This window comes from Heloderma suspectum, chromosome 11 (assembly GCF_057233095.1).
Source record: "Heloderma suspectum isolate Gila_16-S chromosome 11, 16-S_ref, whole genome shotgun sequence".
Lineage (NCBI taxonomy): Eukaryota > Metazoa > Chordata > Lepidosauria > Squamata > Helodermatidae > Heloderma > Heloderma suspectum.
Genome location: NC_139468.1, coordinates 13201568 through 13216885, shown reverse-complemented (window position 1 = coordinate 13216885; position 15318 = coordinate 13201568). Strand labels below are relative to the sequence as shown.

Sequence of the window (15318 nt, the reverse complement as noted above, 5' to 3'; positions counted from 1 at the left end):
ATTTGCTACCGGGCCAGGTTTAAGGTTTTGGTACTAGTATATAAAGCCCTAAACAACTTGGTACCAGGATACCTGAGAGCACGCCTTCTTCCCCTCAACTTGCCTGGTTACTGAGGTCATCAGAGGACATGCTCCTACTAGTTCCACATGGAACTATGGCCCAACTGGAGTCCACCTGGAGAAGAGCCTTCAGTGTGGTGGCCCCCTTTCTATGGAACTCCCTGCCTCTGGAGGTCAGGCAGATGCCAACACTGTGATGTTTCCGGCATCTCCTGAAAACATGTTTATTCGAGGAAGCCTTCCTTGATTGACCAGCCACAGTTTTTATTGCTAGTCTGTTTTTTAAAATAATTTTTAATATGGTGATTTCTTTTATCTTTGTATCATTTTATCTTCTGTTGTTCACTGCTCCAGAATCTGTTTAGATGTGGAGCAGTATATAAATGCTATATATAAATAAACTCACCCAAGATCACCTCTGGTGGGCGATAATGCCGAGTAGCCACAATGGTAGTATGATGCTCATGGTCAAATGTGGCACTCCCGAAGTCTGCTACCCGGATACAAGTGTTCCTAATAGCCTTCTCTTCACAGCTCTGTAATACATAAGACATGCCACAGCTCCATTCAGTTGCCTTCCAAAAGGTGGGGTGCTCTACAGATGGCCAGTTCCCTTCAGAAAAGAATGGGACTGTATGTCTGCTGTCCAGGTGGCACGAGATCCAAAAAGTTAACACTTTTTGCTGATTATTATCAATATAATATAACATTATTGCATGTTAAGCGACCCAAATTTCAGAGGCTGGGAAGGCAGGGTAAGAAAGGTCTCAGATCACTGCAGATCAGTGATTTGGAACCTCTCTTACCCAATCTTCCCTGCCTCTGAAATCTGGACCACTTAATATGCTGAACATCAGCTTCACAGTCAGCCCCTCACAATTGCACCTACCACCAATACACCTTCTGTACTGTTTGTTCTATTTTTAAAAAGGGGGCAGGCTGGTCTATAACTTTCACATTCCCAAATGAAACCCACCTTTTTCTCATTGTACAAGGTATCAAACTCTGAATTTACGAACAAGATGTTTTCAGGTTTGAGGTCAGTGTGAGTCAGCTGGTTGTCATGAAGAACTGCAGAAAAATGGGAGGGAGAGAGAAGAGACTTTAATATGCTCTAACAATCCTGCTACACACTTTGGCTCAACACCAAAGTCTATGTCAACGGATGAGTTTCACTGTTGGAACATCCATGCAAAGTACAGAAATAGAATCAAAATTTTGCAGGCCCAAATGTCGCAGTGATTTACATAAATGCTCTTAATGTACACAACTATCCTAACTGCTACATCAGGCCGCTGCTAAAGAGGGCATGAAGTTTGGGGATCATCTGAAGAAAATCCTATTGCAATGGATAAAAAGAGACATCCCCCCCCCCGTGCGCCAACTCCACCAGTTTTTAATAGGTATGGCTAAGCATCAGATAGTCTCAATGAGTATATATACGGAGGGAGATTGAGGTTAGCCACTAAATAGCTGGAAGAATCAATGAGGAATGTGCCATCAAGAGGGGGTCCCAGAACTTTTGGGTAAAGCACTGAAAATGCAGAATTCTTTTAAAAAAAAAAAAACTTTTTTAAGCACCCTTCTCTTTTTTCCAATTGAAGCTCATAAGTATACATGTAAACCCACTCTAAATCCCAAGGATGGCAAGACACATGTTTAACAAAAATAATGTTGCCTAACCACAAAGCCCTATGCTTGCAGCCTCTTTGGTTTGGAGCTCTTAGATATAAGCTCATCTCTCCAGTCAAGCCCTTCCACCTGGCTGCATCTGAGGGAGAGCTGACACAGCGAGGCTCACTCCACCAGCTTGGCTGGCACTGGCTCCCTGCTCCCCCCTGCAAAAACAACAACAAACCCTCTTCAGCAGCAGCCGTTCCACGTGGCCATTATAATAATTATGAAACATTACAGAAGAACCAGTACCTGGATGTGCTTATTTTCCTTTTCCCTGCCCAACCCCTTTTCATTCTGTGTCTCTTAGATTGCATGCCATTATTTTAAAAAGAAAACTGCCTTGAGTGCATTAGCAAAAGGGGGTATATGAATGTAGCAGATAAATCCTATTCAGATTTTATTATTTTAAACTTGGGATGCTGCACACCTTAAGACTTGACAGACAATTTTCATGCTTCGCAGCGTCATCACAGTCAGCCCCTCCATCTCACTGCCCAAATTCTCCCACCATCTAACTGGATCAGCCTCACATTCAGGCCGGCCATCTCAACATGAAAAACCCTTCAGGAAGGGCTAAAATAGGTGATGTTCTGTCCACAGGTCCCTCACAGAAGCCCCACTACAGCTTTGGTATTGAAACCCTCCAGACTGCGATACGGCAACACAAACTACCAAGAGAGTTATGGCAGAAGTAAAAGAAACTAACACCTGTGAACAGCTATCCCCCCAAGGTACTGAGAAGAACATGCATCTTTCCCTCAAAGAAGCACAACATTTGAAGTACTTACACCTCAAGGCATGGCACAGCTGGTAAGCCATGTGCCGGATCTGTGTCAGGGGGTATGGCTGGAAGTTATTCTCTTTCAAGAATTCAAAAGTGTTCTTGCCCAGGAGTTCAAAAGCAATGCACATGTGGCCATGGAAGTTGAACCAATCTGACATCAGGACACACAAGCTGGACCCAAGGAGGAAAAGAAAAGACTAGATGGAATTGTGGCTCTCAAAGAAGCAGTATTGTCAATTCCCTTCTTCCCCAAGACTAGAATTGGGGGCCTAAGTATTAAATGACTCATCCTGTTCTTGAACCATACGCAGCTGCTTTTAAGAATCCATCCTCACCCCACTGTCCACCAAGCTGCCCCACTAGTGTTAGAGTGAGGTTGGGGGGGGGGGGGCAGAATTAGCTTTAGTGGGTCAGACAGGCCCAGCTGCTTTGGGGAAAAACCCAAGTGACAGGAGATTCTACCTTCTCTTTAAAAAGTATAAATTATATGTGTCAGAGTTCCGCTTATGATCTGGACCCCCTGAGCAACTCCTTAAGGATCTCTTGCCTCCTTAAGAGTCCCACCTTCCTTCTTTTACCTTCCCCTTTCCAATAACGTGGGGTTTAGGCTGTAGGCATGGGGTGACTGACACTCTAGACACAGGGTTTAACCACAACAGTTTGCTGGTAAATTAAAGCAAGCAAATCACAACTGAAGGTATTTACACAATACAGCTGAGTGATACAAAAGGCCTTAAGAGAAAATAAAAGTTGCAAAATGCAAGTTCCTTTACACTAGATGCACTTAAGACTTTTTAAGGCTGCTTCTTCCTGCTCTTTCTTCAGGCTCTGGTCTCCCCAACTCTGCTCCTATTGGCTCTCTCACTCTTTATATACCCTCCTCCCTCAAAAACCAAAAGTACTGTTTCAAATCTGAAGAAATGAAACTTAACCAGGGAAATAAAACTACTCCTCCCAACAAAAATCCCAGGCCTCTAAGCCTGACCATTTTTCCCTTTGCCTCTGTCAATCTCAGACCTTCACAATATGTATAACAAATGCATGCCCCAAAGTTCCTCCTAGGCATAAACACATAACAGAATCTGCCACTTAAATATCTAGAAATCAAAAGAATTAACAGAACAGCACTACCATATTCTAGTTCACAACTACTCCTAAAGAGAGCGGGAAAGTGGTAATACTCCCCCCACCCCCTGGAGAGCTGGTTCTTTTAATATTTTTCCACACTGAACACTCTGAAAGAGTTTGCACTGAGACCCTCCTTTAGGAAAAGAGTAGCCAACATCAAGCCAATTACTATGGCAAGACTTACTGTTTATTTTCCTTGTCTTTTTCTTTAATTTTCTTTAGGACGTTAATTTCTAGCCTGGCTGCTTCACGATATTTGCCCACATTTCGAATAATTTTCAAAGCTACCAGAGACTTGCCTCTAGAGAAGGGGGTAGGGGTACAAGAAGAAGAAATGGAGACATAAGTAATGACAACACCGGAGATCTCCAGTGGGGAAAGGGCTGAAATCAAATTCAAGCCTAACTCTCAACAAAATCCTGAAGTGAGAGGGACCAACTCGCCCTCAACATGTCCCCTTATGGAAACATTCCTTATTCAGAAGGAACTGGGCTTTATCCATCTAGCTTCAGGGTAGGGAACCTGGTGCCCTCCAGATGTTTTGGACCATTAAGTCCCAGCCAATATGGACAGTGGTCAGGGATTCTGGGAATTGTAGCCCAAAACATCTGGAGGGCACTGGGTTACCTACCCCTGGTTCTAGCTCAAGAGAGGGAGAGTTTATTGCCAACAGATCCCCCTAGTCCAGCTAGGCCTACAGAGTTCCTATGAGTCAGGGAGATACTTCATGCCTGTCTAGGGACACTCTTTCCACAGAAGGGGAAGCACTCATAAATGGAATATGAATAGATTACTGCCTTCCTCCTTTCCTCACAACCATTTGAGGCCACTGACTTGCCACAAGTCTGGTCACCTTTTTCTATGCCCAGGCCTTTTGTGTCCTACTTGGGGGGGGGGGGGAGAATTCCATTTTTATCTTGTTTGGCTCAGTTTCATTTGGTTTTAATACATTTTGCTGTATTGCTGTACTTAAATGCCATTTAGTTAATTGTTTTAATTATGATAGTAGTTAGGCAATCTGGGAACCCTTCACAGATAACAAGTGAATAAAAACCAACCAAGCCACTCTCTCTCTATCACCACTACCCTCCCCCTTCAGTTCTTAATCTGGAAGAGGCTCATTACCTACTACTTTCCCAGCACATATTTCTCTAAAGTCCTGGATCTCAGGACCATAACTGTCTTTCAGTGTAACACCAAATCAAGAAAGCCTTGTGTACTTTGATTCACTGAAGCAAAAGGCGTCCAAGATCATGGATGGCTTACCTGGCGTGGTCCACACACTCCACAACTTTGCCAAATGTACCTTCACCAAGGCTCCCGACAATTTCATCTAGGAGAGAAAACAAAATGAGATGTGAGCATTGGGGACATCAAGGTGTGAGGCCCTGCAATTTCACAGCATTCCAGTCTCAAGAAAGGCTCTCACTGCTACACTCTTTAACACACAAGTGTCTACTTTCTGTTTCAGGCAATTACTGTTCAGTCCATTTATAAGCAATAAACACTAGAGACCCCTCCCGTACACTGAGAGCGATCTCGTCTAACATGGGGATAGAAAGTAGAGAGGTAAAGTTTTACGAAAGGTGGCTGTACATCGCTCTTGGAGCCAATCGCCGATCCTGCACACCAGGTGACCTTCTTTGTCATCTTCCACGCTCCTGCTGCGCTTATTGCTCTGTTGGCTTCTCTGTACACACCGCCCCCCGAAACGCCATCCGACCAATCGCACACAGCGGGCAGTTCCGATTGGCAGATTGAGTTGTCATTCAAAGGCGGAGAGACGACGATGCGTCGGTGGTTGGATTTTCCAGATCCCAGCATTTCATAAGGCACACAGCATATATAACGATAGGGATATTGCAAGGGACACGTCAAGACACAAACCGACTTCAAAACAAAAGTTAAAAAACAGCTACAGGTATGTAAAGAAACTGATTAGCTATGGAAGGCAGGTGCAGGAGCCTCGCAGCAGTAGTACCACACAGTTCTTGAGCAGGGTGTGGCAGCTGGGATGTGCCCTGTGACTGGGCAACCTCCCAAAGACATCTACTGCCCCCTCTTAATCACTAGGGGAAGACACAGCAAGCAGCGCAGGAAGGAGGATTCAATGGCAGCAGCTTCTCCATCGGCAACTGTGACGATGGGCAACCCAAAGACAAGTCAGTTTGGTCAGTAGAAGCCTAAGTAGCACCCCCACTCCTCTTCCTATTAAACCTATCCCCCTGCCTGTCAATTTTTGCAGGAACCCTCCAATTCCAGCCTGATCAGATTCCAGCCTGAAGGAACCACTGCAAAACTGATTGTTCTAATACGCTTCCAAGCCTGACCTAATCACTTCAATGGACCTCTGCTGGATCAGTTTGCTTTCAATTCTCAGCCAAAATCAAGCTTAGAAGAACTCTAAAAGCAGTAGCCACGTCCAACGATGGAATCAAATAATTTAAATGCTGATGACCAGCACTGTTTGAAGGCCCTAAAGCCAACTATGTTGGAGAGATCAGACCCCCATCCCACCCCATTTCCCCAGTCCTCAGGAAAGTTTCTGCTTCTCCTGGAGAGGGAAAAAATGCAAATTCAATCCTGCACTGGTACTAGCTTTTACTAGTAGATAGTAGCAGTGCTACTAAAAGGAAAGAAAAAAACCAGCCAACCAATCCCAAAGAGTTCCACTATCATCAAGAATTCTCCCAATCAACATGTTTTTTCATTATAACCTTTCAATATGCAAAGAGTTAGTGTGTCTCTAGGCTGAGCTGTAAAAACAGGTTACAGGTTCCATGCCTGTACTCTCATTTCACCTCCCATCCCCTTCCACTGCAGAGCAAACCATATACAAATCCTAAGAGAGAGCATCTGAAATGGAGAGAAGTTGAAACGATCTTAAGATCCTTAAAAGGAAGTTCACAGTATTGAAATAGTTTAGGTCACACCAACCAAAATCCGTACCCTTAGCACCACACACACATTTATGGGACAACTTCCAGGAACAGGAATCGGGGGGGGGGGGGGGATTTAAATGAGTAACCTCATTTTTTAAGATATAAGCAAGTGTGACTGAAAAACAGAGGAAGAGAACATGGTGTGTTCCAGACCATCAACAGAACTCCTATCACATGTGCATCAAAGCACAGAACAATTAGAGCATTCTCAATTTTTGATAACTGGAAGGTGCGTGAACCAGTAAAGCAAAGCTGTATGTGCACCTCAATATTCACTCCTCTCCGCTGTTGTTAAATCATTTTTCTTCTTTTGTGGGTTGGAGTCAGTGAAAGGATGAGGTTTGGGGCTGCTTACAATTTAAAACAAAAATAATATTAAAGACTCCGTGTGTGTCTGTATGTGTGTGTGCATGCACGCACGCATATTGCAACCCAACAACTGCCAAAACAAAATTGAAGCGAGGAAACTGATACTGCATGTCTGTCTGCCCAGCAAGCCACACCTGCCTACTGACCATGTATTATGGCCTGTCAGGTGCTCAACAACCCCACCCCCCACTGCAGTGCATTGAGCCCTGGTAGGCCACTGTATGTAACTTGTGGGCTGCAAGGGTCACAAATTGTGCAGGTTTGTTACACAGAGAGTGTAAAGTCCGCAAGCCTAGTAATTGAGAAACTGGTCTGACACAATTGACTCAGCCCTAGGAAGGCAAGGGTGCTAGTAAAAATACCCTACTTCAATGGCCAAGGACTGCTTTGTGCCACTGAACACAACTGCCAAGCATTGTGGCAAATACAGTTGAGTAGATCATCACGTGTGGAAAACAAAGGATGTGGCATTGCCATTCGGAATCAGGCGCAGAAACGTCCCCCCAGGTCAGCACTGATATGTGCCACATTTGGCTTCTCCCTCCCAATTCATCTCAGAAAACACACACAAGTCTCAGCCACTACAACTATTCAGAACTGTGTCATCAAGACCAGGAGCAGCTAACATAATCAGTGTCACACAAGTGTAAGAAAACTTAACTCTAAACTGTACTGAGGAGAAAGAGAGGGATTAGAAGTACTCACCCAATGTTATTCAAAGCTGGAAAAGAGCTAGAATTCAGTTAGACCCTGACCAATCCTGAACTCATTTTGGATGCTACTCACCGAGGAGGTACTGCTACAAGACCTGGTCCTGCGTTTCCGGCAACGATGCTGGTGCTTCCTTGTCCGGTGACGCTCTCTTTCTCGAGATCTCCGTTGATGGCGTGAGCGACGGGTAGAGTAATAGTCCTCTCCAAAAGGTGGGCTTTGTTCTTCAAACCTGTAGACTTCGCTGTCTGTTCTGTCTCTGTACCCTCTCTGGTATGGCATTCTGTCCTGGCTGAATTGTAAATAAAATCCCGATTACAAAATGAGAGAGAAAGAAAACAGGCCATAGTTGCCCAGCAGCTGAAGGATGGTGCTGTGTGCAAACTGTACTAACCACTGCTTCCTGCCATTTCACTGCAGGGCAGGAAGAGATTGTTATGGTAGTTAGAGCAGCAGCCCAAACTCCTAAAACTAGTATACTGGATAATTCAAACAGCATTCTGAACAAACCAGCCTTCCTGCACACTCAGCATATGTACCCACACCCACTGATTATTATATACTATTGCAAAGGGAACCCAACAACCCAATTCTTAGGGCCTTTGACATCACAGCCACATGAAACAATTCACTTTGTAGCTGAGCTAGAATTTCAATGAAGCCGGTTTTTTTTTTAAATTTAAAAAGCTACTTGCAGCTTGTAATAGAAAGGACTGGCGGGGGGATCCCTTCCTCTTTCTCCAATCTGCTATAGCAACAAGTGGGAGGCAAAGGCAGGATAATGGAGTACAACACCACCAGGGCCATAGGCACCATTCCTGTCACAGAAATGGCATCTCCTACCACATTAGTCCTGTGTTTTCCCACCCTCAACTTTCCAATTGTATGGCTTGAGACCTGGGTACCCAAAGGGCTGCCTCTTGCTGCATCTACCCACCTGTGAGAGGCCCAAGTGCTACCCACCTTCTGAGGTTAGATGGATGGCAATGGTGAGAGGGCCTTCTCAGCTGGGGCACCCCATCTCTAGAATACTCTGCCTCTGGTGCTATTATGTGGTTTTACTGTAAGCCACCTTGAGAGTATATTACTGAAATACAGGGTATCATTTTAATCATCATTATCATAGACAGCTGACAAGGGCAGGCTAGACCCAGTGGGTAGCTGGCTGACTTGTTGGTAGAGTAACTGAAGAACAGAAAACAGCAGCCCTGAGCAAACATTTCCTGCCCAGCTTTGTTGCTTTATCCAGACTGCTGGTTATAGTAAGCAGGACAACTGACTAGAGGTGTAGGAGAACAGAGCTCAGCGGCATGCATGCATGTCCACGCATGCGTGCGCACACACACGCACACACACCCTCCTCCGTAAGCATCTTGAATTGAGGCTGGGGCAAAATTTTCAACTTCTGAAAGATCTCCACTCAGTCATTCAGAAAAGCTTTTCAGAAGCTTCTATGTATAGAAATCTCATGCTCAACATGTCCAGCACCCCTGTAACAATAGCGAAGCTTAATGCTACCGCTATACCACCATTTTCCCCCTTAAAAAAGCATTTAGATATGTGACTTAGTTTGTAGTTCACAAAACAGGATAAAATGGAGAACTGACTTTTCTTTTTTTGCATTTATCATTTCTATAGCACCTTCCAAGCTACCAAGTGTTTTACAATTCTTATTTGTCCTCACATCCCTGTAAACTAGCTATAACTGGTAAGGCAGTACAGAGTGACAATGAATAAATGAGCTTCGTGGCTGAGCAAGGATTTCAATGTGGGCATCCTACATCTGATGCTCTACCATACTGGACAAGGGTATTTTAAATTTAATTTTTGTTTTAGTAATAAAAATGCAGTTTTAAGCTGTGCCTTTTTATATGGAACTGGACAATTATCCATAATGTTCTTGTCAAAGCAGCAATTCTTTTAAGAGCTATTTGACTGCCCTTTTGCCAACTTCCCCCTCAGAGTCTGCTAGACCAGGAATCCAATACTGATATCTCAGTAACAGGAATAGACTGAAACTGGTTATTTCACACAAGCTGCTAGAAAAGCTACTAGGCTACAACTGTAAACCACTGCTAACCTTTGAGCTCCCTTCTTCAATTTCATGTATTCCAGCTCCAATCTTCCCCCACACCCCACCCTCCACAGAGCAGCCCAGTGAAAACCTATGCAAGTGCAACCCTTCCAGGTTGGCAACTGTTAAAGCAGAGATGAATGTGTCTCACTCCTCAGCCCTACAGTTTATTTCGGGAAGAAGGACACTGCCAACACATAGCTACCACCAACACACAAAGACACAGACTCACCACTCTCCAGAGCAAAACATTTCCACAGGCTGAAATGAAAGGTGAAAGTAGTGCAAATTTGCACATTCTCCATCTACCTCAGTTCATACAGACAAGGTACAAGTTTCAGAGGTGTGCTTAACTGGATACTAATATAAAAGCAATCCTGCTGGATCGGACCAAAGGTACATAGTCCACTACTCTATTTCCAACAATGGCCAGACATAAATGCCTCCAGAAAGCCCACAAGCTTCCTGTGCATGAAGGCAATTGCCTCCCATGTAACAACTAGTATTCTGTGATATACTGCATCTGGACATGGAGGTTCCATACAGCCATCACAGCTAGCAGCCTCTGATAAATCTATATTCTGTGATTTTGTTTAATTCCTTCTTAAAGCCATCTAAGCCAGCAGCCATCACAACGTATTATGGCATCAAATTCTATAAATGAATCTACATGTTGTTTTGAAGGAGTACCTTCTACTGTCTTGTCCTCCTACAGATATCTTCGTGCAGTGTCCACTCTCTTGTTGCTATGTCTGAGAAACTCAGCTCCAGGTGCGTACTTGTTTGTTTTATTATGGTTTTATATTGTTTTATATTAACTATTAAATTTGTATCCTGGCCTTCCTCCAAGGACCCCAGGGTAGCATATATAGAGTTATTCAGTTATTTTAATCCTCCCAACCAGGTTGGTTAAGCTAAGGGAAAGCAACTTATTCACAGCCATCCAGTGACTAAGCGGGAATTTGACCCCTACCTTGTTCTCAAGACTTAGTCCTTGGGAATGCCAATGTAAAACTGAAAATATGATTCTAGAGAGGACAGCACTCTCTAATAACCAATAGTTATAATATGCACTGCATATACACAACGTATTCAAAACTGTATAGGATTAGATCATGGATGGGGAACCTCTGCCCCACAGAGCCTTTGCATACAGTCCCTGGCCTAGGCCCTGCCCATCTCCCCAGTTGTAACCCCTCCTTTCTATCCCATGCAGCACCCATTCCAGCGTTCCTGCTTGTCTGAGGTATCAGGCTGGCCACTGTTGGAAACACAATTCTGGACTAGCCGGACTATGGTCGGACCCAGCATGGTAATTAAGGTCACAAGAGCAGCGTTGATGGAGCAGCCCAAATGTTAATTCAGTCCAGCATCCTGTTTCCTGCAGAGGCCAAACGCGTGTAAGCGGGGCATGAAAGCAACAGCTCCTCAGCAATTGGTATCAGTATCAGAATCTGGCGGTTCCTTTTAGCTACCACAGTTAACAGCCATTGATAGTCCTATCCTTCATCATTCTTGTGGCAAAAATGCCCAAATCTTTTCTAGCCTGATGTACCTATGATTTCAGCTCTGAAGAACAAGCTGCATCCTAATCAGGTAGGAACCATGCAGATGCAAAAGCTTGCCCCGAACAGCTCACCTTCTAGAACGTGATCTCCTTGAAAGGTCCCGGCGAGTTGGGTATCGTGCTCTTCCTTCATGGTGCTCCCTACTGCGAGACCGCCTCCTCTTCCATCTGTGACTCATGTAGGGCTCCTGCTCAGGAGAGCGGTAGCGTTTGCAGTGATGCATCTAGACACACAAGGGAAGTAGTTGCATGAACACCAGAACAAGCTCTCCAGCAAAACAAACTCATCCTAGCAATCTTGGGATACAACATTTTACTACCTTTTACAACAGAAACAGATCTTACTATATTTTAAGTGCTTTGTTTTTAAAATACCTTTGGAGTCAGGTGAGTGTGCTATGAAATCCAAGAATATTTATATCAGTGGCACTAAAAGGTCCTTTGTGACATGAGCAACAGAACCACTAAGACTTATCATGTTAAAGGAATACTACCCATTTACATACTACCCTTTAGATGTGTTATATCCCAAGCATAATTGGCAAAGGTAAAAGAGGTACTCTTGATCTGATAGTCATATGACTAATTGTGTAAAGGAGCTGCTGGTCTTAATTTCTTGCCAGCAATCCCATTTTAGAAGTTATGCTTATGCAAAGAGCTTTCGGGTCTGCTGGTTAGATCAGTTTCATTACTGTCTCTTTGCCAAAACACAGGAAACAGTAAGAAATACAAATGTACAAAAACCAGCATAGGTGGTTGGGAGAATTTTAGAGCAGCTGGAGAAAAACACTTCAGGGCTATAAGCCTATGCTTGCTTAATTATGATAAAACCGCAGTGACCTTAGTGTTTACTTCCAAGTAAACATGCATAGGATCAGGCTGCATATGTGCTTGGGGAGAGCCCAGATCAAATAGTCTCTCTGTTAACAACTACATCAGCCCATTGCTTTGACCCTTGGAGCTCACAGCTAGCAAATAATTCCTTTTATTTCATTTGAGCCTTTGAAAGACCAGGCTATCAGCATTTAATAGCCTTCAACAGCTTTCCCCAACCTGGTGCCCTCCACATGTTTTGGACTTCAACAGCCATAAGCCACAGCTGGCATGGCTAATGTTCAGGATCCTGGGAGTTGGAGTCCAAAATAACTGGAGGGCACCAGATTGGGGAAGGCTGGCTAACAAGAAATCTACTGTCTAGGAGCCAATACAGAATTTCTACAGGACACCTTAGTTCACTTTTCATTGAGGATGAAGTACATGACAGCAATAATAATTTTGATCAGAACCTCATGCACACATACCACAATGCAAAGCCAAGATTAAGCTTGCTACTGCCATCTAGGAGGAATGGAGAAGCCCAACTGTTGCTGTGCCACAGCAAAACATGGACTTTCCTATTACTTTTGCCACTACTTCCCAATTTTACCCTAACTCTTGAGTGGGAAGAGACGACAAGAGCTTCAGGCTAGTGTCAGACCACAGCATGGGTGACAGCCAGCTGGAAGTCCTTATCACTGCAAGGCAACCTTCAGAAAATCAATTTTTTGGTCAACCTAAGTCTATGTATGTAGTGTAAACCACCCACCAGACATGCAAGGGAAGTCCCTCTTTGGGCTTTCAGAATTCCCAGTCAACCCCAGATTCCAGACTAAGAAGTTTTATTAAGATCAGGGATGGAGAAAAAAATACAAGAAGAGAGCATAAAAGAGAACATTCGCTGTCTACATAATCTAAGCTAGATAGTAGCACAACAGAATCTTAAAACTTACTTGCAGGAAGTAAGGATCCCCCATTATGTTCAGAAGATGACAACTTTTCATAGGGAAAATTCCTATTTTGAATCCTGGGGAACCAAGAGAGGGGATTGATGGGGGAATTGGATCCTTGAAACAAACATTACCATGGGGGACAAGACACACCTCTAGGGATAGAGTTTTAATACCAGGGACAGGAAGATGTACCTTTCAGCAATCCAAGAAGGTGGAAGAAAAAGTTGTGAACTGAGAGACATTTCTAATCAATTCCTGGTAGGCAGAACCATCAGAGGGGCTGCGTGCAGAATGCTTGAAATATGACAGGTAGATCACTATGAACAAGGGAAGCCAGCCATTTCGCCAGGCACACTGGATTTTTTTAAGAAATAGACACTTTCTGGCCATATTCGCATAAAATAAATATGGCACACTGCTTGATCACTTCCACTTGGCCCCTCCTCCCACAGCAAGGAACTCACCAGGAACAAAAAGCTTAAGTGTTATGTCCAGACCAGGACACATGGCTTGTCACTGTCAAACAAGACAGGAATCAGAAACAAACTTCAAACCCTGGCTTCAGATTCTGGCTTGTTCTAAAAGTAACAAACCAGGAATCCCAGTTCAGATGCAATGCTAAGTATTTTCTTCCTGGTAAGTTATTTATTCATTAATTACATCAGTCAACGCTCTCTTTTTGTTCCTATAGTCACCCATTGGTGGGAGGATCAATCAGGCAGCATGCAATTAGCATGTTGCTTGTGAATGATAAGCCAGGATTCTCTGGAAAACTGGCTTAATGTTTTGTGTGAACGTGGCCACTACCCAGCCTTTTCCAGAGGGAGCTCCTCTGGAAATGCAGCAGTGACAATAATGCCAGATCCTCCATTCCAGAAAAGGAAGTAGGGTGAGGGTACAGTCATCTGCCTTTCCCAGCTTCTGAAAGAACTTACAAATTCTGCAATTGCAAATTTTGACCAATCCCCTTGATCTAAAATCAACTGGATTAAAATATTATTTATCTGAGCTATTGTTAAGATCTATGCAGTCTTGCCAGGAGATAATTTCAAGCACACTGATTTATTTATTAAACAAATTTACCTTTCCTTACAGTTCAAGGAGGCTAACTATAATAAAACATGAAAACAAAAGCAATTGTTTACAATGCTGCAGGGTCTCTGCACTCAATACAGATTTTGCTACCTAGGGAAGATACATCATAATTAAATGTGTTTGATAACTTTATATAGTTGACAGTTTCAAATTCTTAACTGTCAGTTTTGTGCTTTGGTAAATAAGATCTTTAGTGCTAAGAACCAAGTGTGTAGTTCTTTCTGGGTAACAATTTTATTTTTTAACTGCAACGTGGAACAATCCAACTCTTTTAGAGAGGTGCTATACCAAGGCAGTATTTGGGTCATTTAGGCAGTGCTGGACTTTCCACACAAACTGGTATCACATAATCTCTAGGAAGATACCAAGAACTGCTTACACAAATATTAAACAGATGTCTTAATTGGAACATATGGCAGAAAATCAATTTCCTACCCCAACAGCAAAGGTATTGATCATAAAAGGTGATTCTTTACTGTTATAGATGCTAATAATCAATGCAACTTAGAAATCTAATGCCCCTTCAAGTATATAACATTGTATTTCCAATGCATCTGTCCTAGCAGCCCAAAAGAAAATAGTGTTGGTTAAGCACAGCAAAGATTATATAATTCGATCAAATTTTGAATGTTTTCTTAGACTGTTTAACTGAATTCTAAATTGCTCTTGTTCTTCTCATTCATTTGCCCCTTATTGATCAATTCTGTTAATCAAAGTTAACTTTTTGTAATGAGTGGAAGCCCAAGTTATTTTATCTTGATATAATATAGATGTTTATCATTGCTGTGATTGTAGATATTTATGTTTTTTTTTAAAAAAATTTATCAATACGACTAAGAAAAGGAATGCAATTGGCTGTTTAAGGAAAGATTTCATTGTACCTTTCCGTGTTGTGGCATTTTAGTTTTACTGCTACTGTCTATAGTTTAAACTATTAAATATTAACCCAATCAAGTTTGGAAAACGCACTTTTCTGAAGAGGTATTTGAGCCAAATAATCCCAAATGAAATAAGGGATGGCGGTTATTTTTAACAAAGCAGACTGATATGACTTCAGCTTCAAGTAAAAATATGGGTGGTTTTAAAAATAAATATTATTTTTGGCATTATAGAGATACAACTATACATGGAAGGTGTCCAAG

General features: G+C 43.0%; 1 protein-coding gene across 5 annotated transcripts in view; it reads right to left on the bottom strand.

The window, feature by feature from the left end:
- Window positions 1–15318, bottom strand: part of CLK3 (CDC like kinase 3) — a 30201-nt gene that overhangs the window by 5840 nt on the left and 9043 nt on the right. For 4 of the 5 annotated variants that reach the window (XM_084816896.1, XM_084816895.1, XM_084816893.1 and 1 more), the window contains 9 exons: window positions 13082–13155; window positions 11385–11536; window positions 7747–7963; window positions 5246–5339; window positions 4916–4982; window positions 3834–3950; window positions 2526–2692; window positions 1037–1131; window positions 467–596 (listed from right to left, as the gene is read on the bottom strand). In XM_084816896.1, the coding sequence (XP_084673022.1) occupies window positions 467–596; window positions 1037–1131; window positions 2526–2692; window positions 3834–3950; window positions 4916–4982; window positions 5246–5339; window positions 7747–7963; window positions 11385–11536; window positions 13082–13132 (1090 nt within the window). In that variant the 5' untranslated portion in view covers window positions 13133–13155. The remainder of the gene's footprint in view (window positions 1–466; window positions 597–1036; window positions 1132–2525; window positions 2693–3833; window positions 3951–4915; window positions 4983–5245; window positions 5340–7746; window positions 7964–11384; window positions 11537–13081; window positions 13156–15318) is intronic. The other variant, XM_084816897.1, reaches the window with a different exon arrangement.